Here is a 21,242-nt window from a genome sequence, read left to right as displayed (position 1 = left end):
AGATGACACTGTACGAAAGGAAATGTACTTATTACCTGATGTTTGTAAATGTAACCCTGCTGTATATCACCTTTAAAATAATAAAATAAATTAAAAAACAATCCTTCTTCCTTTGTGGGCTAGGGATTGAACCCAGGACCTAAAGCACGCTAGCTAGTCAAAGGTTCTACCACTGAGCTGTATCCCAGCCCAGGAGAGCTTTTAAAAATAACTGTGACTCACAAAGGGGTGCTCTACGAGCTAAAGAGAGGTACGTTTTCAAAAGCCCTCCCCCCTTTTTTATTTTTAAGTAGGTGGGCAATTTCCCTTGTCCTTTGGATATGAGAGAATTGGAATGAAATCAGGTTAGTCATGGAACCACGGGCTCAAGGCAACTATGTGAACAGAATCTTTGCTGTGCGCATGTGTGCGTGCACACACACACACACACACACACACACACACACACACACACACAGAGTCTCGGCACCAGCAAAGGCCAATCTGCTGTTTCTCTGGGAGGGTGGCAAGTGGTGGCAGCTGTGGGAAGGTGGCACTCTTTAGAGGGAACAGCCAAGAATAAGTAGTCCCTGGGGGGGGGGGGAGGAAGGGTATTTAGCCTGAGGGCACCAGAAGAGGTTTCTCAGGGCTCTTCTCTACTTATCTATCAGAGGGTCCCTCCAGCCCGCTCCCACAGTACAGTACCAGAGAGAATAGGAATATAGATTTTAATCATTGTGCTGCTGCTACTAACCCGAGTGCATATGAATCCATCCTTGGTGGATTTGGATGCCACAGTGTAAATGAGGTTTCACACAGGAACACTCTGGGGGCCATGGGGGACAAAAAGAGCCAGGCCTCTGGTGGGAGCAGGTGGCAGAAGGCAAAATGCAAAGGGAAGGGCTGGAGAAGCAGACATGGGGCTGCTGCTTCCCCTCCCTGTCACCACATGCTCAGCCCTGGTCCTCCCTGCCAAGGCTGCTGGCAGGGAGTGGCCGTGTGTCCCCCGACTCTCTTCTGTCTGCAGCGGGGCCTCACTTCAAGTCAATTTCTGCTGGGTCAATGGGGCCCGGGCCAGACCCACCACCAAATGTGGAAAGGATGGAGGTCAAAGAGACACACAGGGTTTGGGGCTCTCTTATCGTTCCCCACTGTTCATCCCAAGAGACCCTCAAACTAGTCAGAACAGGGGAAGGACCTCCTCCTGGGGGTAACAAGAGAGGTGGAACTCCTGGAGGAGCAGGAAGGGACTAGTCCTTTGTTTTTCTGAGCCTGAGCACTGAGCAAGGACGGTGCACAAGAGACAGCTGGGCTCCTGCTGGAGTTTTCTGCCCTTCTTCTCCTCTTCTGGGATTGGTTGTATTGAGGGGTTGAAGGAGGTCACGGAGAGCCCCAGAGCCCGACCCTGCTGGCTGCAAGAAGGAGATGACAAGCCAGGAAATAGGTCAACTGCTTTGGCAAGGCCATTCCTTGTCAGCAGTGAAGGAGAGAGATTCCAGGGCATAGACGCTGGGCTGCGGATGGCTACGAGTCGGAGACACACAGGGCCTCCACGGCGTCGCTCAGACCCTGCGTGACGCCCCCCACGGCCAGGAGGCAGTTCTTGATGACGATGCTGGAGCAGGCACAGCGGGGTGTGGGCATGGCAGGGAGCACCTCCCATCGGTTCTTCCCTGGGTGGAATGCTTCCGCTGTCTCTAGGACAGTGGGTTGGTTCCCTAAAAGCACCAAGGGAATCACAGCTTACCCAGGAGTCCAGTTACCAATTTGAGCCTCTCAATTACCCCTGCTCCACCCCCCCAGCTCCCCGCCCCCCACCTCTAGACCTGGGACTCATAAGCAAAAGTTGGCAGCTTGGATGTGCTCAGCTACTGGATTGCTTCTCCTGGTCCTGGGCCAATGGCTCCTGCCAGGCAGCACCTTTGTCCCTCCTACTTCCTTTTAGTCTCTCCATCTCCTTGAGAGACAGCTTGATGTCTCCATCCCTGTTTTACATCTGGAAGTCTCTAGGGCACTACTATGTCTTTCCTGTTTCACACATACGCACACACACAGAACTACATGGGTTTGCTCATATGGTCTTTGAAATGTGAGTAAAAGGAGGTATTCTACGGTTCTCAGGAGCCCAGCTGCCTGTGTCTCTGCCTGATGACATACATTTTTGGTGTTTGTTTATTTGTTTTCCTTGGTGTCCATCCTGGGGTTGGAACTCAGAGCCTGAGCACTAGCCTTAAGCTTTTGTGCTCAAGGTTAGTGCTCTACCTCTTGAGCCGCACCTCCACTTCCAGCTTTTTTTTTTTTTTTTTTTTTGCTGGTTAATTGGAGAGAAGAGTCTCATGGACTTTCCTGCTTGGGCGAGCTTTAAACCTTAATCCTGCCGGGCGCTGGTGGCTCACGCCTGTAATCCTAGCTACTCAGGAGGCTGAGATCTGAGGATCGCGGTTCAAAGCCAGCCCGGGCAGGAGAGACCGTGAGACTCCTATCTCTAATAAACCACCAGAAAACCGGAAGTGGCGCTGTAGCTCAAGTGGTAGAGCGCTCGCCTTGAGCTGAAGAGCTGAGGGACAGCGCCCAGGCCCAGAGTTCAAGCCCCACGACCGACAAAAAAAAACCCAAAAAAACAAAACCTTAATCCTCAGATCTCAGCCTCTTAGGTTGTTAAGATTATAGGTATGTGAGCCACTAGCACCTGGCTTGACATAGGTTTTTCCCTCCACAATACTAGTGGTCTGTGGGAGGCTGGTGCATCAAATCCAGGATTCATTTAGACTTTATTTGATTAGATGCTTTCCTGGCCTCAAACAGGGCTGGGTCTCCAAGGAAAAGACGACACAGAGAAGGTCGAGAGCTGAACCCCTCTGCACTTTGCCTCCAATCATTCCCAGTTATCAGCACGTCCCTTATTCTCTGTGGACCTCAGTTTCTCTGCTGCAAGAGGATAGAAAGAACACATCTGGGGCTATAGGCAGATAGGTAAAGTTCTGGCTGGGAGGAAGGGAGTGTCTTGAATTCTGAGTGTACACGGAGTCAGTTCTATTTGCTGCTCATGCAGAGAGCCAAGGGTCCACCTCCAACCATGTCCACTACCCATTCCCGCCTGGACGCCCCGTCCTTACCAAGTCCCCCTGCCACTACGATCCGGCCACTCAGAGAGCCAGCCACAAAGTCTGCCCGTCTCTTCTTGAGGAAGAAGGAGCGCTCCATCTTCAGCCATCCCCCTACAAGCCATGGGTCATGGCAGAATGGAGAGAAAATTTAAAAAAAAAAAAAGGTGCTGGTCATTACTACCAAATACGAAGGAGTCCCAAATGGCTTTCACCCTGGGCAGCGGCCCCTCGTGTTCACCCCTGTGCTCAGGGAACCCAGAGCGCCCCCTGCAGCTTGGGATGGCCCCCTGCCATCCCCACTTGTTACAGTGGAAGACAACCCTGTCAGAGATTTCTGCTGTCCTTTGATTCTCCCTCCCTAAACTGGAGGGAAGACTGAGGGGAGCCATGAGGGTGAGAGTCAGGGGTTTCTTCTATTTCCCCATCAGTAAAAGCAGAATCTCTCCCTGACCTGGTCCTGAACAGACATCAGTAAGGAAAGAAACAATAGGTAGAAAAGCCTTTGCTGAAAACAACCAACCAGGCCAAAGGGAACCCTGGAGAGATGAAGGAATTGCATCTCCGAAGTATCCATGAGTGCAGCGGAGAGCTCAGACCTGGGACTGCACCCAGCTGCACCCACTGCACCCACTGGCCCTGGGATGATGGACAGGGCAGGAGATTTGGGGATCAGCCAGAAGGAAGACAAGCAGACAGCTTTCACAGGGGATCAGGGCAAGGGTTGGTCCCCAGCTCACCCTGCTCCATGTCAAACACATCCATCGTCCGAAGGAACTTGGGTTGCCGATACAGCCGACCCTGCCGCAGGCCTCCCAGGCTGTACAAGTGGTTGTCCAGGGTCACGAAGCTGGAGAAGGCCCGCTTGCAGGGAATGTTGGGGAACTTGGTCCACGAGCGAGTCTCGATGTCAAAGACCTCAAAGGCATTGACCGCATACTTGGACTGCCGTCCCCCTGGAAGCCAGGGTGGAGGGCAGGGTGGGCAGAAGAGTCGTCTCTGAGGATGGGGCTGGCTTTCCCTTTCTGCCTGTCCCAGTCACACAGGAAGCTCCCTAAGGGGTGTGGCAGCGTGATTCTCCCCTAGTGCCAAGGAGATGCCCAGCCACAGGTATTTCTTCTAAGGGAACTGACCAAAGGGAGAAAGGGAGACACGTACAACAGAGGGCTGGGAATGTGGCTTAGTGATAGATTGCTTGCTTAGCATGCACAAAAGCCCTGGGTTCAATTTCTGAATACCACATAAACAGGAAACGCCGGAAGTGGCACTGTGGCTCAAGTGGTAGAGTGCTAGCCTTGAGCAAACGAAGCTCAGGGGTAGTGCCCAACCCCTGAGTTCAAGCCCCAGGACTGGCGGGGGGGGGCGAGTACAACAGATAACCCATCCTTACCTAGCACATAGATCTTGGAGCCTCGGAGGAAGGAGGTGGCAGCATATCTTGGGGTGGGCATGGGTGCTAGTGACACCCACATGTCCTTGAGCATGTCATAGTGCTGGAGGTGGTTGTGTGGACGCAGGTCCAGGCCCATCCCGCCTGCAGCATACACTCGGTAATCTAAAAAGAAAGGACACCGCCAGCCCCAGCTCAGCTTAGAGGCACGAGGAGTCACATCCCTCACCAGGGCCAGGCCAAGTGCCCAGTCACTGCTCTACCGGTTGAACCACAGTTATGTCAGTGGAGGGGGGGGGGAGGGGAGGGACACATTCAAGGTCTCTGTGGTGGCTGAGCCTGATTCTTCCTGAAGCCATTGCAGAACTGCTAGCAAAGCCCAAGTCACTAAGGCTGTCCTGGAGGTGGGCAGTAGTTGATGCCTAGGACTGAACAACGCCTTTTTAGGTCTTGTCCTTCTACTGACCTCCTGCCTAGACAGCTTGAGGGGAAGCTGCTGTGGCGAGGTTTTCTCCTGATGACCGCTGGGAGTGGCCTGTCCTTGGGACTTCCAGACTGACCGACACTCTCCAGAGACAGCATGGATCTTTAAAACACAGTCAGGATGGGTGCTGGTAGCTCACTGGGCACTGGTGGCTCACGCCAGTAATTCTAGCTACTCAGGATCTGAGGATCATGGTTTGAAGCCAGCCTGGGCAGGAAAACCCAGGAGACTCTTTATCTCCAATTAACCACCAGAAAACCAGAAGTGGAGCTGTGGCTCAAAGTGGTAGAATGTTAGCCTTGAGCAAAAAGAGCTCAGGGACAGCGCCCAGACCCTGAGTTCAAGCCCCACAACTGACAAACCAAACCAAACAACACAGCCCTGCTGTCATTGATCTTGTAAGATACCACATGCCTCTGGATCTTCCTTAGACACTTCTACTGTGTGTGTGTGTGTGTGTGTGTGTGTGTGTGTGTGTGTGTGTGTAGGGAGGGTGCCATCCTCCTTCACAGGTGAGATGGCCTATGAAGTCAGGAGACACCTGTGCTAAATGGGCTAGGGCTAGGGCTGAATGAGGGCAAGGTTTGTGGGGAGACCTGGCTTCTTCAGGAAACACAGTTCAGTGGGGAACTGGGCCTTGATCAAGGCCTCCCATTTCCACTGCTCCTGCCTGCCCAGTACCTCTACTTTCTAAGGTTACTAACGAGTCATCAGTACTATTTCCTTCTACTTCCCAGACTTTCTGACTAAGGCTGGGAGGTGGGCTTCCTACACGAGTAAGTCATCTAACACAAGTCCCATCCTCCCCTCCCCACCTGAGCTACCTTCCCCCTGGAAAGCCTCCTACCTACTCCACATCCTGTCGCACTTCCAGGCTCAATCCTGACTCAGCCTCTCACATTCACCTGGGTGTCTGAATGGAGAGACTGGGCCCTGGGAGACACTCTGGTGTCTCCTGAGAGATGGTAGCTCCATTGTCCTGCTCCTGCTTGCCACGTTCCTGAAATCCTGTTTCTCTCAATGTATTATAGGTCCGCTGCAGTCTCAGAATCTGTGCCCTGCCTGGCATGGAAATGCAGATGAGCCCAACTGTTGAACCGATTTGAAGCCATAATTAGGTGCACAGATGTGATCATCGCTTAATAGCTTTGTGACCTTGAGCCAGTGACTTAACCTTTCTAGGCCTCACACTGCTTCATTCTAAAATGAGGATGAACATAGCATGTTGGATAGGTGGTAAGGTTCAAAGATAAAGGACCCAGGGTAAGGACTCAATACATGTTAGTTCTTAACTTGTCAGCACCATTTCTTAAGGCGATAGAGGGCACTTGTTTTCTCTTTCTGGCCCTGTAGGCTTCAGAACCTTCCATCCTTTCTTCCTGGGAGCTTAGGGGAACCCCACTGGATGCCCTGCTGTAGGGGATTCTGGGCAAGAACTTCTCTCTAGACACTGTTCTTGGTCAGAACGGCCTTCTGAAACCACAGATCAGAACTTCTCCCTCTCTTTCCTCCTTGGAGTCTAGCACTGTGCTAGAGACTGAGCAGTTGGTAAAGAAATGTTGACTGCTGGGCGCTGGTGGCTCACATTTGTAATCCTAGCTATACAGGAGGCTGAGATCTGAGGATGGAGGCCCAAAGCCAGCCAGGGCAGGAAAGTCTGTGAGACTCTTTTTTTTTAGTATATGTGCTGCCCAAGTGAGCACTGGGAGACTCTTACCTGCAGTGAACCACCAGAAAATTGGAAGTGGCACTGTGGCTCAAAGTGGTAGAGTGCTAGCCTTAAATGAACAAGCTTAGGGATAGCATCCAGGCCCAGAGTTCAAGCCCCACAACCAACAACAACAACAACAACAACAACAAAAAAGGGAAGAAAGAAATGTTGGCTTCTGATCTAGGCCTGACAGCTGGGATGACTGAGAAAAAGAAGGAGGGAAAGATAAGGAAAAATATGGGGGAGGTTACCCTCACCTTCTACTGAATACCTGTGCCGCTCTGGCAAGCGTGTGAACTTGGGATCTCCTAACTCTTATTAGACCATTTCCCATAAAGCTGAGTCTTAGTAAAAATTGCCACAGATAACCCTCCCACACCCCACCATGCTCTGGGCTGTATTAGGCTCAAAAAGAATGAACTGAGGGACTCTGAGGAAGTGAAATGAAGATCTTAAATCCACACAGTTGGGAAGCTAATGCCTGGGAGCCTAGTGAACCTGGATAAAGAATGAGCTATGGGAACACAACACTGAACATTCTGATCTCCACTTGCACCTCTGAGTCTGGGAGGCAGAAGGGAACGAGGGGAAGGGAGGTGGGGAGAAAGACTTGGAGCCAGGCGCTGGTGGCTCAGGCCTATAATCCTAGCTACTCAAAAGGCTGAGTTCTGAGAGTCATGATTCTAAATCTGCCTGAGCAGGAATGTCTGTAAGATGCTTATCTCCAATTACCCAGCAAAAAAAAAAAAAAGCGGGAAATGGAGCTGTGGCTCCAGTGGTAGAGTACCACTGTCCTTGAGCAAAAGCTCAGGGACAGCACCCGAGCCTTGAGTTCAAGCCTCAGTATAGACAGACAGACAGACAGACAGACAGACAGACAGACAGACAGACAGACAGACACACACACACACACAGAGTGCTAAAATCAGGTCCCACAGACCCCTAGGGAGGCTCAGTGATTGGGCAAGGATGGACTGAACCCCCTCAGGACTCCAGGTTGAGAGTCTGGTGGTGAAACCTATGGGTCTCCGTGGATGGGGTGTGGTGGGTGGGAGGCGTGGTCTTTCTACCGAAGGATGGGGGACCCCGGTCTGCACCTACCCCACGACGCACACCTGACACCTCGACCCTCCGCTCCAGCAGTGACCTGCCCAGCTTGCTGGGGGGCGGGGGCGGGGGTGTTCCATGGAATTCCCAGACACTTGGCGGCTCAACCTCCATTTCCCCATCAGTGGATCTCATGGCGAGGATCAGATGGGAGCAGGAACATAATCAGGGTGGGTTCCCACCCGTTATCTCCGGGGAGGGGCCCTCTCCCCTCTCCGTGGCCATCCTCCCCCCATCCCTCCCCTCCCCCGGCCCCACTCGCCTTTGGCCGTGACCGAGATGCCCATGGCCGCCTCTCGCAGCGTGCTCCTCTTCTTCCACTTGCCCTCGTCGATGTGGTACATCTCCACGACCTTCAGGGGCAGCTGGTTGGTGCCCACGCCCCCGATCACCATGATGCGCTTCCCCAGGGCGGTGACGGCCACGCCGGCGCGGGCGGTGGGCAGGGGCGGCAGGGCGGTCCAGCGGTCGGCCTCGGGCGAGTAGACTTCAAAGCAGTCTACGGGGACGCCGCCGTCGTCGCAGCCCCCGATGGCGTACACCTGCCCCCCGCTCTCCAGCAGGGAGCAGTAGACGCGGCGGCGGGGCAGCGGCGCCAGGCTCTTCCAGTGGAAGTCCTTGGCGCTCGGCACTTCCATGGCAGCGCGGGGGTCCGGGCAGGCTCGCCCCGGCGGGGCGGAGGGGGCAGGGGGCGCTCTGCCCGCTAGTCGGCGCCGCGGGTCCCCGCGCCGCCCCGCGCCGCCTCCATGTCGCCCCGGGGGCGGCGGCTCCCGCCCGACGCCGGCCAGCGCCTCACCGTCCCTCGGGTCTCGGCGGTCCCGGCGGCGTCCACGCCCGGCCCTGCGGGAGAAAGCGGGCGAATCAAGGGCAGCCCCGGGGGGAGCGGCCGGGGAGACTCCGCGGCCCCCACGCCCCGCCGCCGGCAACTTCCAGAGCCCCCCACCCCACCTCCGCCCTTGCTCCCAGATCCCCCGGCCGCGCCCGGGCCCAGCGCGCGGGCCGGGTGGTCTGGGGGAGCGATCGGGGACACCCCCGGCACGGGGCTCCCCGGGGCGAAGGCAGGCGGGAACGAGCCTCCCCGCCCCCCACCCCCCTCCACGCCGCGTCTCCCCCGCAATCTCGGCGCCCGCATCCCCGGGCCGCTTACACAGCCGAGCCGGAGCCGCGCGGGGCTCCAAGCGCATTTCCCTCGGCGCCCCGAGCTCCAGCCGGGAGGTGCAGGGAACCGGGGAGAGGGCGCTCGGTCCTTCCCCGCCCGCACACCGCGGTCACACAGGCGGAGGGGGAGCGGGGAGGAGGAGGCCGACGGGGAGGAGGCCGGCGGGAGGAGGCCGGCGATCCCGCGGGGCGCGCAGCCTCGCCCGCATCCGCTACACCTGTGCAGGAATCCGCGCGCGCCCCGCCGCGGAGCGAGCCGTGACCTCTTTACATAAGCCCGGCCCGGCTGCGGGGGGGCGGGGGACGGGGGGGCGGGGGGGGGCGGGAGGGGGGCAGGCCCGGCGGCAGGGGAGGCTCACCTGTCGTCTACAGGGCCTGGGAAGCGGGGAGGAAGGAGGCACTAAGCCAAGTACCCAGATGATGGGGACCAGACTCCCTCCGGTGTGGGGGCCGGCGTTTGCTAGTGTTTGTTTGGGGTGAGGAGGCGGAGAGTCCAATTACCCAGTTTGTCTACAGTACACAGACCCAGTTCGTGACAATCTGCCTCTGCTTTGGCAAGGTGGATCCTCCCCAAAGGTTTAACCTCGGGGAAGCAAGTTAGGTGGGAGTGACCCATGCAGACCCACACGGTGCCCCCCCCCCCGCAGCCTGCAGGTGTCTGCCTCACTTCTGCCTGTCCCCCAATAGGCACAGCCACGGCTGGGTCTATGTGCAATTCACAAATGCCCAGATACATACGTGGACACACAACCAGGGACACCAACGTAGGTGAACATCACCACCTTGGCACACCTCAGGAGGTACAAACCTGCTTGGCTGATCTCCATCTGGACTCCAACCCACGGGGCTAGACAGGATAGAGTCTTCAACCCACTTTCCAATAATGGCCTTTGCAAGACTGTAGGCCTTAGTAACACAGGTGCGCGCAGCAGGGGACCACCGTCCTACAAGGCTCATGGGAATCTCCTCTAGTTCAGCCCCACCTGGAAACACCCAGGCCCGAGAGCCCGGCAGACCTGGGTTGAAATCTTGGCTTTGAGAACTATTTAGCTATGCTGAGCATCAGTTTTCTTACATATGTTATTTCCTGCTAGCTTTATTATTTAGAGATAGACTGTAGATTTGCATGTGGTTGTAAGAAAGACTTCTTTATCTAATTTTCCCCAACAGTAACATGTTGGGAAACTCAAGTACAATTGTACAACCGGCCTATTGAAGTCAATCAGTCCACGCAGAGAACATTTTCATCCCACAAACATCCTTCCATCGCCCTTCCATCTGGGGCCCACTTCCCCCATCTCCTTCCTCCCCAATCCCTGGCAACCGGTGCTGGGTTCCCCACTTTCAGAAACTCCTCACTTTAAGACAGACAAACTGGCAAACTGCTGGCTCACACCTGTAATCCTAGCTACTCATGAGGCTGAGATCTGGGGATCACACAGTTCAAAGCCACCTGGGGCAGGAAAATACCTGAGTCTCTTATCACCAATTAACCAGCAAAAAGCTGGGAGTGAAGGTATAGTTCAAGTGACAGAGTGTCAGCCTTGAGTAAAAAAGCCAAGGGAGAGTAGGAGGCTCTGAATTCAAGTCCTAGTACTGGTGTACACACACACACACACACACACACACACACACACACACACACACACAGGCACACGCACAGGCACACACACACACAACTTGTTAGACAAATAGAATCATACAGTATGGAACTTTTGGGGTGTGACAAATAGAATCATACAGTATGGAACTTTGGGGGTGCCCCTCCACTGCATATAACTCCCTGTAGACCTATTGTGGCTGTTGTATATATCAATTTGTCATCTTTTATTTCGTTGGAGCATTCGGCGGTATGCTTGTATTTGTGTAGGTTTTTGTGACAATAAATGAGATGGAATTTATCAAGTGTGCACACTTGACACCCAGGGCCTAATAGATTTCTGTGAATACAATTATCATTCCTATGACTTCTTGTGAGACGCAGAAGCTGTGCTTCATAGCAAGCCATGTTAGTATGATGAGCTCTTGGCCTAACCACTTCAGGTTTTTTGTGTGTTTGTTTGAGTTTAAGGTTCTCATCCATGCAAAACGAGTACCATCACAACCTCTACAGAAGAAGGCTGTGTTCTGTTTTCTGTTCAGTAAGTACTCATAAATTACAAGAGGATATGGTCTGAATTTATGAAGTTTCTTAGGAATCACCACTAAATTCTCCCTTCCTTCCTTTGCAGGGGTGGGAGGAAGAAAGAGTATGAATTTGCCCAGAGAAACAGTAAACAGATCTTTATCTTTTTCTTTCTTTTTGTGCCAGTCCCAATGCTTGAACTCAGAGTCTGGGAGCTTTTGTGCTCAAGGCTCGTGCTCCACCACTTCAGCCACAGCTCCACTTCCAGCTTTTTGGTGATTAATTGACAATAAGAGTCTCACAGACTTTCTTGCCCGAGCAGGCTTTGAACTGTGATCCTCAGAACTCAGCCTCCTGAGTAGCTAGGATGACAGGTGTGAACCACTGGCACCCAACCAGATCCTTAACCTGACTGACTTCCACAAACCAGCACTCGGTGGTAGACTGAAAGGGTTTGTTGGACTGTGTCTTTAGCCTTGTTTCCTTACTGAGTTGTCCACTCGGAACAATGAGTCCACTCCTCCTGTATCCCCACTCAGCTGCTAGCAGATGTGTGGCATTCTACTCTGGAGTTTGTGTCACCTCTTGGGACGAAGTAAGCCTTTTCGCATCTATTTCTCATAATCTCTGAACAATTCTGGCAATGGTGGCCAGCGTGGGTGCCAAGTGCCCAGGTCTTACAAAGGAACCTGAAATTCAGTGAGGTTGTGGATTCTAGTCCAGTTTCCCTTCAATTCGTCACGATGAAATCATGAACGAACAAATGGTTCATTAAAGAAGCCAAGACTTTACATTCTCATCTGGCTTCTGGCTTCTGGATTTTTGTCCAACAGCACGTAAAGATAGAAACTGATTTTCAAAAAAAAAAAGAAAAGAAAAGAAAAAGAAAAAGAAAGAAAAAAGGGATTCCGGCAACAACTCAATATCTGTGCCTGAAATCAAGTCCACAACAGGCCTCTAATGCCCAGGCACCACCCAGACCAAGGGACGGAAGGATCTAGAGCCTCAGGCCTTTGGAAAAGTACTAAGAACAGGGTACCTTCCGGGCTATGGCCTAATTGCAAATTCTGGAAGTCCTGGCTTGTGTCCATCTCCCCAGCCCCTTCCCCCATGGCTCCTCCCTCCTAGCCAGGTGACATCCTTTAGTCCTTACATCGAGTGCACATTAAAGAAGCTTGTAACCTAGCAACCACCACTTAAGATTCCCTGAGTCACCTGCAGTTTCCATGTCTGGACTGGGTGTGCACCAAGCTGGGGCCTGCCGGAGTGCCACGCTGAAGGGGAGTCCAGTGCCACTCCATGCTGGTGTGGAATGCTTTTCTGGTGGGGAAGTTCTTCCTCCTGTCAAATCGATATCTTTCTTGATCTAAGATCTTGGATGGCATGGGGCTTGGGTCTCTCTCTCTCTTAAAAAGTGTTTGATGGAGGTGGAGAGCATCACTCTGTGATATAGTGTGTAGCCCCTAGATTAGCAAGTGTAGCCCCTAGATTTGATCCCAGCACCAGAACAAACAAACAGACATAGGTTTGACTTTTTGCTTTGGTGGGAGGGGGAGATGGAAAGACAAAAGGTCAGAAAGGTCATGAGAGCTCTTAAACATTCAGGTGCTGTGGAATTACTGTCGTGACACAAAGTTACCCAATTTTCTTCTTTAAGTTGTACCTTAGATGTGTTGAAGCCTAATTCACACACAAGAAAATGAAGTCTTCTCCACATGTATGGAGTGTCTGTTAGGTATTCCTCAGGATCCTGCCTTCATGAGTTCTGAGGTGGGTTATAGCGGGGGGCAGGGGGGCTGGGAAAGGACCATTTAGAACAACAAGCAGCTTCTCAGTGTGGCAGGCTCCTGATGGGGCATGAAGGGTGGATGTTGAGGGGCTGGTAGATTCCGCATCCTAGGTCTCCCCTGCAGGCTGCCACACTGGCTGGAGAAACACCAGAGAGCTCCCCAGGCCAGGTTTGCCTTCTCTGTGTAGCTCTTTCTGAGTGCTCTGTAGATCATAAGACAGCAGGAAATTGTGTGGACTCTGGACTCAGACAAACTGGGTCTGAATCCTGGCTGTGTCACCTCTAGCTAAGTGACCATGAACAAGACTAGGACTTGAACTCAACACCTGACACTTTCACTTATGGGCTGGCACGTTACCAACTGAGCCACGCTTTCAGCCCCTTGTCCCTGAATCTCTAAGAAGGGGAATGACTGAGGAGTGGGAGGAAGAGGGTGTCAGGCATTATTACTAGGCATATTGCAGATCCTCCACAAAGGCTGCTCCCCGCCCCCCCCCGCCGCCCCTTCTTTCTGAGAAGTGACTTTCTGGCCCTGTAGCTTGCTGTATGCCGGGCCAGGGTGCCCCAAGGAGCAGGTGCCAATTTCAAAAGGAGGCCTCACCCTGCTCCATCCCATCATTTCTGGGTCTTAGACAAGATCTCTTCTCTCCTGGCTGAGATAGCTTCTGCTGCTGCTGGAGCCATCATCTAATCTGAAGAACAGCTGGTGTCCTTTGCTGGTTCATCACCTCCTCATTCCTAAACCAAGGGTGCTGGCAAGGTTGCCTCAGCCAATTAGGAACAAGGGTGGCCCAGGGAAAGACAGGCTCCTCCCCCAGCTTAGATAAGCATCCTGAGGGCCTCCTAGGGCATGCATACACTTGAATGGAGGTGGCGTGGTAGGGCCATAATCTGCAGCTATATAGTCTGATTGGGTGGCACTAGTGCCCCAGGAGTGAAGGTGTAGAATCCTAAGTCCTGAACAGCGGCTCTGATTAAAGAGTTGAAGTCCAGTCCTGGTGTCTTATACCTGTTATCCTAGCCACCCAGGTGATGGAGATCTGAGGATCGATGTTCAAAGCCAGCCTGGGCAGAAAAGCCCATGAGATGCTTATCGCCTATTAGCTGTCAAAGAGCTGGAAGGGTAGCTGTGGTTCAAGTGAAAGAGCGCTAGCCTGGAGTACAGAAGCTTAGGGACAGTGCCCAGGCCCTCAGTTCAAGCCTCGGGACTGGCACAAAAAGAAAAAGAATTGAGTTGGTGGATTTCTTTTAAGAACCCGTCCTGTGCCTTTCCTAGCCAGGACCCAATGTGGGGCAGGGGCCTGTGGTGACTGTAGGATGTCAGTCTTCTGTGAGTATTTCCCACCAATGTAGGGGAAACCGGGATCTCAGGTCTGGGATGGTGGAATGGGGGAAGGGGTCTTCTCTGACCCAGGAGCTGTGCTATTTGGAAACAACCACACAGAGATCTGCCTGCCATACCTGTGGCCCCTTCCCCAGGCTTCTTGGGCACTGCCATCTTCAGCCTCCATGGAAGACTCTGTCAGAGACCCTCCCCCAGCCCCTGTGGCTGTCACTACCTTCATTTCCTTCAAATTAGCCTGGAACAAGGTGGGCCTTGTAATAGATGCAGAGTGCCTAATAATGTCTTGGGCACCTGTCTAGAAATCGAACCGTGCTTCTGGATGGGATCTGACCTTCCTGAGTGCCGCTTGTCTCCCACAGTGGTTGAAGCAGAAAACAGAGGATCTGACTCAAATCACAGTGCAATCTGGACAGGGAACATGAACCCATGAATCCCAACCCACCGGGCTGAGACTGGATGGAAACTGAGGTAAAGCAGGCCTTATTCTCCCCGCTTCCAGGGGCTCAGGCAGCTCTGTAGAAGAGACACTGCTCTTTAAAGGTCCATTAGTAAGTTAATATCGCCATTTCCAGAGCTAGCAGCATCCTCCATTCTTCTTAATTAAAACGAGCTCCGTGTCCTGGCGGAGCTGAGAGGGGCTCTGAATGATTTACGCACCAGTCCTGCTGCTGCCAGCTGGGAAATCAACAAGGAAGATTGATTGGCAGATGGGATGGCTGCTCAAAGCTGCCGGAGGGGGAGTGGGCTCGGAACAGGCAGAGAGAGCCACAACCCACAGTCCTGCGCCACAGAGTTCAGCTCTGTAAGGCCAGAGGGGAAGCTTGCTACTCCCTCCAGCGTGAACCCAAAGCCCAGCCTGCTCGCCTTGCGCTAAGGGGTCCTCTTTTGAGCAGAGCTGTCTTATCTAGAGGACAGAAGCTGAGGTCACAAGGTAGTTGTTTCCACTGAGAAAAGAAGGGGCCAGCCAGACCTGCTACCTCACTCCTGTAATCCTAGCTACTCAGGAGGCTGAGATCTGAGGACCGCAGTTCAAAGCCAGAAGTAGAGCCGTGGCTCAAAGGGATAGAGCGCTAACCTTGAGCAAAAGAGCTCATATCTCCTAGGCCCTGAGTTCAAGCCCCACAACTTATAGAAAGAAAGAGAGAAGGAAAAGAATAGAGAGAGAGAGAGAGAGAGAGAGAGAGAGAGAGAGAGAGAGAGAGAGAGAGAGAGACAGACAGACAGACAGACAGACAGACAGACAGACAGACAGACAGACAGACAGAGACAGAGACAGAGAGAAAGCCACTCCCCACTCCTGGGTGGGCTTCCAGTGCTGGGTTGCTATTTGATCATAGCTGCTCATAGCCTGAATCTCCTTGCTCACGTTCCTTCCAACACAAATTTTATCTAACCTTGAAATGAAATCTGGTGAGATTCAAGGCTCTGGGTCCTGCTTTGGGGCTGGGAAGGGAATGGATGGGTGGGGGTGGGGTCCACAGGTTGGGTTGCTCTGAGTTGCCATTCAGCCCAAGGCCTCAGGAAGCGAGATCAGTCACCCTCAGAAGCCTCACCCTTCTTCTGCCCCTTCTAGCCCAGGCCTTGGGAACCTCTGCTCTCCCCTTTCCCCTTCCCCCAAGAGCTTGCCAACCTCTATGGACACCAGAAAGATGGGTCAAGCTCTCCCTCCAGCTAGAAAGACTTGCCTGCTTACTGGGCAGCGTTCTATGGAGGTAGTGGATCATTTTTGCTCTCCCTGCCCCAACTCCCTCCCCAGAGGTTCTGGAGAAAGAACTGGGCAGAGATGCAATTGAAGAGAAGGAGGGGTGAGGCGGAGAGCGGGCCTCATCCTGCGCCCTGCTTTATCTGGCTCCCATGGGAAACAGCAATCTGCTTCAGCATCCAGGCTGCCATCTGCTGTGTTGACCTGTGTCCCCTGTGTGCCGCAGACAGAACAGAGAGGTGTGGGGATGGGTAGGGGACACACACAACGGGCTGGCTGCAAGTGGGTTGTGCCTGTCTAAGAATAGATGGCAATCCAGGAAAGTGAGACGCAGGCCTGGCTCCTGGTGAATCAAAAGGCCTGCCTGTCTTTGTTAATAGGGGCAGATAGGTTTGCAGTCGAGGGGGCAGGAGGAGGTCCTGGGGACTTGCTCTGCTGTCCTGCCTGAGCATACTAGCAGAGCCTGAACCCCTGCGAAGCTTCTGCTTAGAGGCTGGCAGCCCTGTTGATCGTGTCTTTCTTTTTTTTTTTGCCCTTTGATCTTTTGACTCCAGTAGGGAAGAACTAGAGTGACCTCTGCTCAATGGTTTGTTGTTGTTGTTTTGTATTTTGATTTTTATGCCCATACTGGGGCCTGAACTCTGTGCGCTAGCTTTTTTTTTTTTTTTGCTCAAGACTGGTGCTCTACCACTTGAGCCACAGCTCCATTTCTGGCATTTTGTTGGTTAGTGGGAGATCAGGGTCTCACAGACTTTCTTGCCTGGGCTGGCTTAAAAACAAATAAACAAACAACAACAACAACAAAACCCCTCAGACCTCAGTCTCATGAATAGCCAGGATTACAGGCATGAGCCACCAGTTCTGGCTCTTATTCATGTTTTGATCTAATGACTGGCACCCAAAGAGGAGCCACTACCAGGGATCCTATGTGGCCCTGTTCCTCCAAAGTTCTGGTTCAAAAAAAATCAGTTCTGGGGCTGGGAAGGTGGCTCAGTGGTAGAGCGCTTGCCTTGCATGCCTGAGGCCCTGGGTTTGATTCCTCAGCACCACATAAGCAAAAAGAAAAAAGCCAGAAGTGGCGCTGTGGCTCAAGTGGTAGAGCGCTAGCCTTGAGCTGAAGAGCTGAGGGACAAAGCCCAGGCACAGAGTTCAGGCCCCACAATTGGACCAAAAAAAAAAATCCGTTTTTTTCCCCTTGCGATCCAGCCTCAAGGAGCGATGCCCGATGAGGTTACTCAGCACAGGTTTCCTCTCCCAGCTCCAGCTCATAGACAGTCTATAGATCAACAAATTGGTGACACTAGACTTGCCTGGGTGTGGATTTCCTGCCATCTTTGAGTGGTTTTTATATTTTTTTAATGGTTGTAAAAAGAAAAAGAAAACAAGAAATATTTCAGGATACATAAAGATGGCAGGAGATTCACACTTCAGTGTCTGCAAATGCAGTTATACTGGAACACAGCCTCACTCAGTCGCTCAAATGCTGTCTGTGTGGCTTTCCCACCACAACACTGCATGGAGTAGTTGTGACAGCAGGTGTGAACCACACAGAATAAGCTGGCCCTTCCCAGAGTATTTAAGTCTTGCCTTCATCCACTGTTCTGTGTGTGTGTGTGTGTGTGCGCGCACGCATGTACGCACACACATGCATGCACACACATACCAGTACTGGGGCTTGATCTCAGGGCCTAAGCAAGCACTCTCCCATAGCACTGGTAGGACGCTAACATTTCTTGGGCACTTCTGTATATACCACATATCTTTCCTCTGCTCATAATCTTCACAGCCATCTTGACAGAAACAAGTACTAATAGCTCCGTGTCTGTTGTGAAGACATGAGGGGAGATTGGGAACTTGCCTTGCTTCTTAGCTTGTCAGAAAAAGATTCTGAAGCTCAGTGCTTACAAGCATGGCTAGCATGCAGGAGGTCTTAAATTTGATTCCCAGCACACACACATACAGACGACGGACTCTGAGTTCAAATTCAAATGTGCCTGGCTCCAAATGTCCCTTTTCCTCTTCAGGCCACCAAAAGTCTAGGATGACCAAATCTAACACAAGTGGTCATTAGCTGGGCCATCCCCATGGAGACACAGGAAAAGTGAAACATAGATTCTGTGGGGACTAGGCCCCATTTCAGGGTCTCTGAGCTTCAAAGCCTGGTCCTCAGGTAAGAGGAGTGTGGGGTATACAGGCAGCAAGTCAACAACAATGACAAAAGTGACGATGTCACATCCGTGCCACCTCCCTGCTCTGACAGCGTTTCTTCTCCTTTGCTATCTATTTCCATCACTTATCAGTTTTCCTCTGGGAAAATTCAATTTGCATTTAAATAGGAAAACCTCCAGCATGGCTGGGATATACTGTTCAGGTGCTAATTACAAATTCATTCCTCTTTAAATATTAAAGGTGTCTCAGGGGTGGCAAAAAGCCCTGGGAATGCTGGGGGATTTATGACTGATGAATTTTGAGCTGTTTACTGCAAATCGATTCCAGCTCTCCATCAGCAGAGGGCAGAGAGGAGGTGTTAGAAGATCTATGCAGACACAGGGTCTTGTCTTCGGAGCCTACAATCAACGAATGAGAAATGTCTAACAATAACCCTGGAGAAAAGCTGGATAGTGCTTGACAGGTGGAAGCTGCCAGGGTATAGAGCACTGGAAGTCCTGCTCCAGTCAAGGCAGAGTTTCCCCCTTTTCCCCCACTCCCCCACCCTACCTTGTCTGTATAACTCACTACTCTTGCTCATCCCGGAACCAAGTATCAGGCATTACGTGGGGGAGACACTAATACTTGTTGCACACACACCTCCATGGATGAATGGAGTCAATAAATCAGTTATGGGGGAGATCATTCATTAGTCTGCTGTTAGGAGTCAGGCATTGCTCTAAGATCATTTATCTGTGTCTCTTCCTTTGCACCTACCTCGATGCCATGTGAACCACATACTCATTCTCCTTAAAGAATTACTATTCCTTTGTATTTTATAAGCTAATTTATAATTTCATGCTCATATGTGGTATTTAATAACTGTAGCACAGGTGGGAGGTAAGTTATGATCCCTTTCAGAAGCAAGAAACAAAACCCAACCAGGCACTAGTGGCTCATACCTGTAAGCCTAGCTATTCAGGAGGCTGAGAGCTGAGGATCACAGTTTAAAGCCAGCCCAGGCAGGAAAGCCTGTGAGCCTCTTATCTCCAATTGACCACCAGAAAGCTAGAGATGGCACTGTGGTTCAAAGTGGTAGAGTGCTAGCCTTGAGCAAAAGAGCTCAGGGATTGGCTGGGAAGGTGGCTCAGTGGTAGAGTGCTTGCCTCGCATGCATGAGGCCCTGGGTTCAATTCCTAAGTACCACATAAGCAGAAAAATCTGGAAGTGGTGCTGTGGCTCAAGTGGTAGAGTATTGACCTTGAGCTGAAGAGTTCAGGGACAGCACCAGGCCAGAGTTCAGGCCCCATGACTGACAAAAAAATAAAAGAGCTCAGGGACAGCACCTGTGCCCTGACTTCAAGCCCTACAGCCACCACCACCACCACCACCACCAAAGAAACAAAACCCAGAGAAGTGAAGGTATTAGCCTCAGAGCACCCAGGTTGATCTGAAGCTCAGCCTGACCTGAGCTCTGGTCTCCGACCCCCAGCCTAGATCTCTTCTGAGGGTCACTCCCTCATAGCCTCATCTTGTACTGGTTCTTTCAATACCTGCAGCATCCTGCTCTAAAATTGGCTCTGTCTTCCAGAGAGAGCCTAAAGTTCAGCACAGCCTCACAGCTAAGGTTAGTGCTTGGGCTCCAGAACTGAGCTGATGGCCGATAGCTTTTCCTTGTCCCGCCCGTGGCTCTGTATCTGCCTCCTATGTACATCCCTGCTTGCACCCTTCAGTACTTCACCTCCATGCCAGCTTCCTCAGGTTTGTGAGATCTCTACGGACAAGAATAATCCCTCCCATGTTTCTGTAGCCCTTCTGGGACTGTGGTAAGTGTATATGGTAATTACTGTGGTGGATTCCCATGGTAATGATCACCACTACCATGCAGATCACCACTCCAAATTTGAGCCTCTTAAGAACCCAAGAATAGCCCAGTGCCAGTGGCCCATGCCTGTAATCCTAGCTACTCAGGAGGCTGAGGAGATTTGAGGATCCCAGGTTTGAAGCCAGCCCAGCTGGACAATCTGAGAGACTCTTATTTCCAACTAACATAAAGCCAGAAGTGTGGCTCAAGTGGTAGAGCATCAGCCTTGAGCCAGGGGGGATGGGAGGGGGAGGAAGAGAGCGGGAGCGGAGGAGAATGAGGGGGGAGGAGCAAGTGAGAATGTGAGGTCCCGAGTTCAAGCCCCAGTACTGGCAAAAAAGCCCTCCACAACAACAACCACCACAACAAAAAGAAGAAGAGTGATCACAGCGAAGAGTGTATGGTGTTTATTTTGTGGCACTAACTGATCTAACGTTCGTGCCTATGTGTGATCTAGCATCTAAAGTAGGCACTGTTACTACCGCCATTTTTCAGAAGCTCAAACTGAGACTTGATGAGGGTGAATGACTTGCCCAAGGCAAGTAGTGTGCACAGACCAGCATGCCCAGCCTGAAGTCTGCACACCCATCTACACAGACACTCTGCCTTTCTCTCCAGATGCTAGGTGCTCTGAAGGCAAGAACCATGTGACATGTCATTCTTCCCACAGACACCCTACCCCACCGGGGAGCCAAGCCCAGTACCGTGACTACAGTAGATACTCTCAAAGCAGAACTGAATATGGAAGGAAAGTTCTGGAAACTAGCTGAACGCTAGCCTGTCTGTGATCGTGGAACCTAAGTTGCCGGGCTAAAGCCAGATGGGGAGGGGCATTCAACTTCAAAGCCAGAAAGGCCAGCCTAGAAGTAAAGGCCCTGCCCAGACCTTTGTTCCTCCCTGCCCCTGGCTGCCTGGGCTGGGGCCCCTCCTCTCAGTACCCCCCAAGATTCATAGATAGATTGAAAGAGCACCTACCTGAGCAGGGCCACAAGGGCATCTGGAGGTCATCTACAAGAGACAGAGGTGGGGAGGGGCTGCTCAGGATCTGAATCCGGCTCCTCCCGCTGGTGTGGGCAGCGTGCCTGGGCCTTCCTTCACAAGAGATGAGTCTAGGAGTCCACTGCTGCAGCCTCTGTCGCCCCACCCTACCTGCACAGAAACCCCAGGGGGCTGGGCTCCCTGAAGTCCTCACCGGGAGGACCGCGGTGGGTGGGGGCAGCTGAGCCTCTCTCCAAGCCTTTCCCACTGAGCCTCAGCTCCAGGGCTTGCTCTGGGAGGAGGGGATGAGGGGGCGGATGCGCTCACACACAGACAATAACTGCCATGGAAACTAACC

General features: G+C 52.4%; 1 protein-coding gene across 3 annotated transcripts; it reads right to left on the bottom strand.

Moving 5' to 3' along the window:
* Positions 1-693: 693 nt before the first annotated feature.
* On the bottom strand, positions 694-21,036 carry Klhdc8a (kelch domain containing 8A). 3 transcript variants are annotated; one of them, XM_070041691.1, is made up of 6 exons: positions 20,882-21,036; positions 8,038-8,615; positions 4,474-4,638; positions 3,824-4,039; positions 3,096-3,197; positions 694-1,697 (listed from the first exon to the last, which is right to left on the bottom strand). In XM_070041691.1, exons 2-6 carry the CDS (start codon positions 8,411-8,413, stop codon positions 1,504-1,506), a joined length of 1,053 nt encoding a protein of 350 aa, XP_069897792.1. In that variant the 5' UTR covers positions 8,414-8,615; positions 20,882-21,036; the 3' UTR covers positions 694-1,503. The 3 variants fall into 3 exon arrangements, with proteins under 3 accessions (XP_069897792.1, XP_069897791.1, XP_069897793.1); XM_070041690.1 differs by lacking the exon at positions 20,882-21,036 and adding an exon at positions 8,923-9,076; XM_070041692.1 differs by lacking the exons at positions 694-1,697; positions 20,882-21,036 and adding exons at positions 2,760-2,907; positions 8,923-9,078.
* Positions 21,037-21,242: the final 206 nt, after the last annotated feature.

This window comes from Dipodomys merriami, unplaced genomic scaffold, assembly GCF_024711535.1.
Source record: "Dipodomys merriami isolate MVZ:Mamm:240054 unplaced genomic scaffold, mDipMer1.0.p SCAF_31, whole genome shotgun sequence".
Taxonomy (NCBI): Eukaryota; Metazoa; Chordata; class Mammalia; order Rodentia; family Heteromyidae; genus Dipodomys; species Dipodomys merriami.
Note: the sequence above shows the minus strand (reverse complement) of the source record. Positions and strands in the feature narration are given on the sequence as shown.

Bases quoted from the DNA above. Each gene is read 5' to 3' on its own strand.
- Klhdc8a (XM_070041691.1), bottom strand. From the start codon at position 8,413: ATGGAAGTGCCGAGCGCCAAGGACTTCCACTGGAAGAGCCTGGCGCCG. The intron at 4,639-8,037 runs GCGAGTGGGGCC...CTTTCTTTTTAG, and splicing joins CATCTCGGTCACGGCCAAAG to ATTACCGAGTGTATGCTGCA. The intron at 1,698-3,095 runs GTAAGGACGGGG...TGGTGCTTTTAG, and splicing joins CGTAGTGGCAGGGGGACTTG to GGAACCAACCCACTGTCCTA.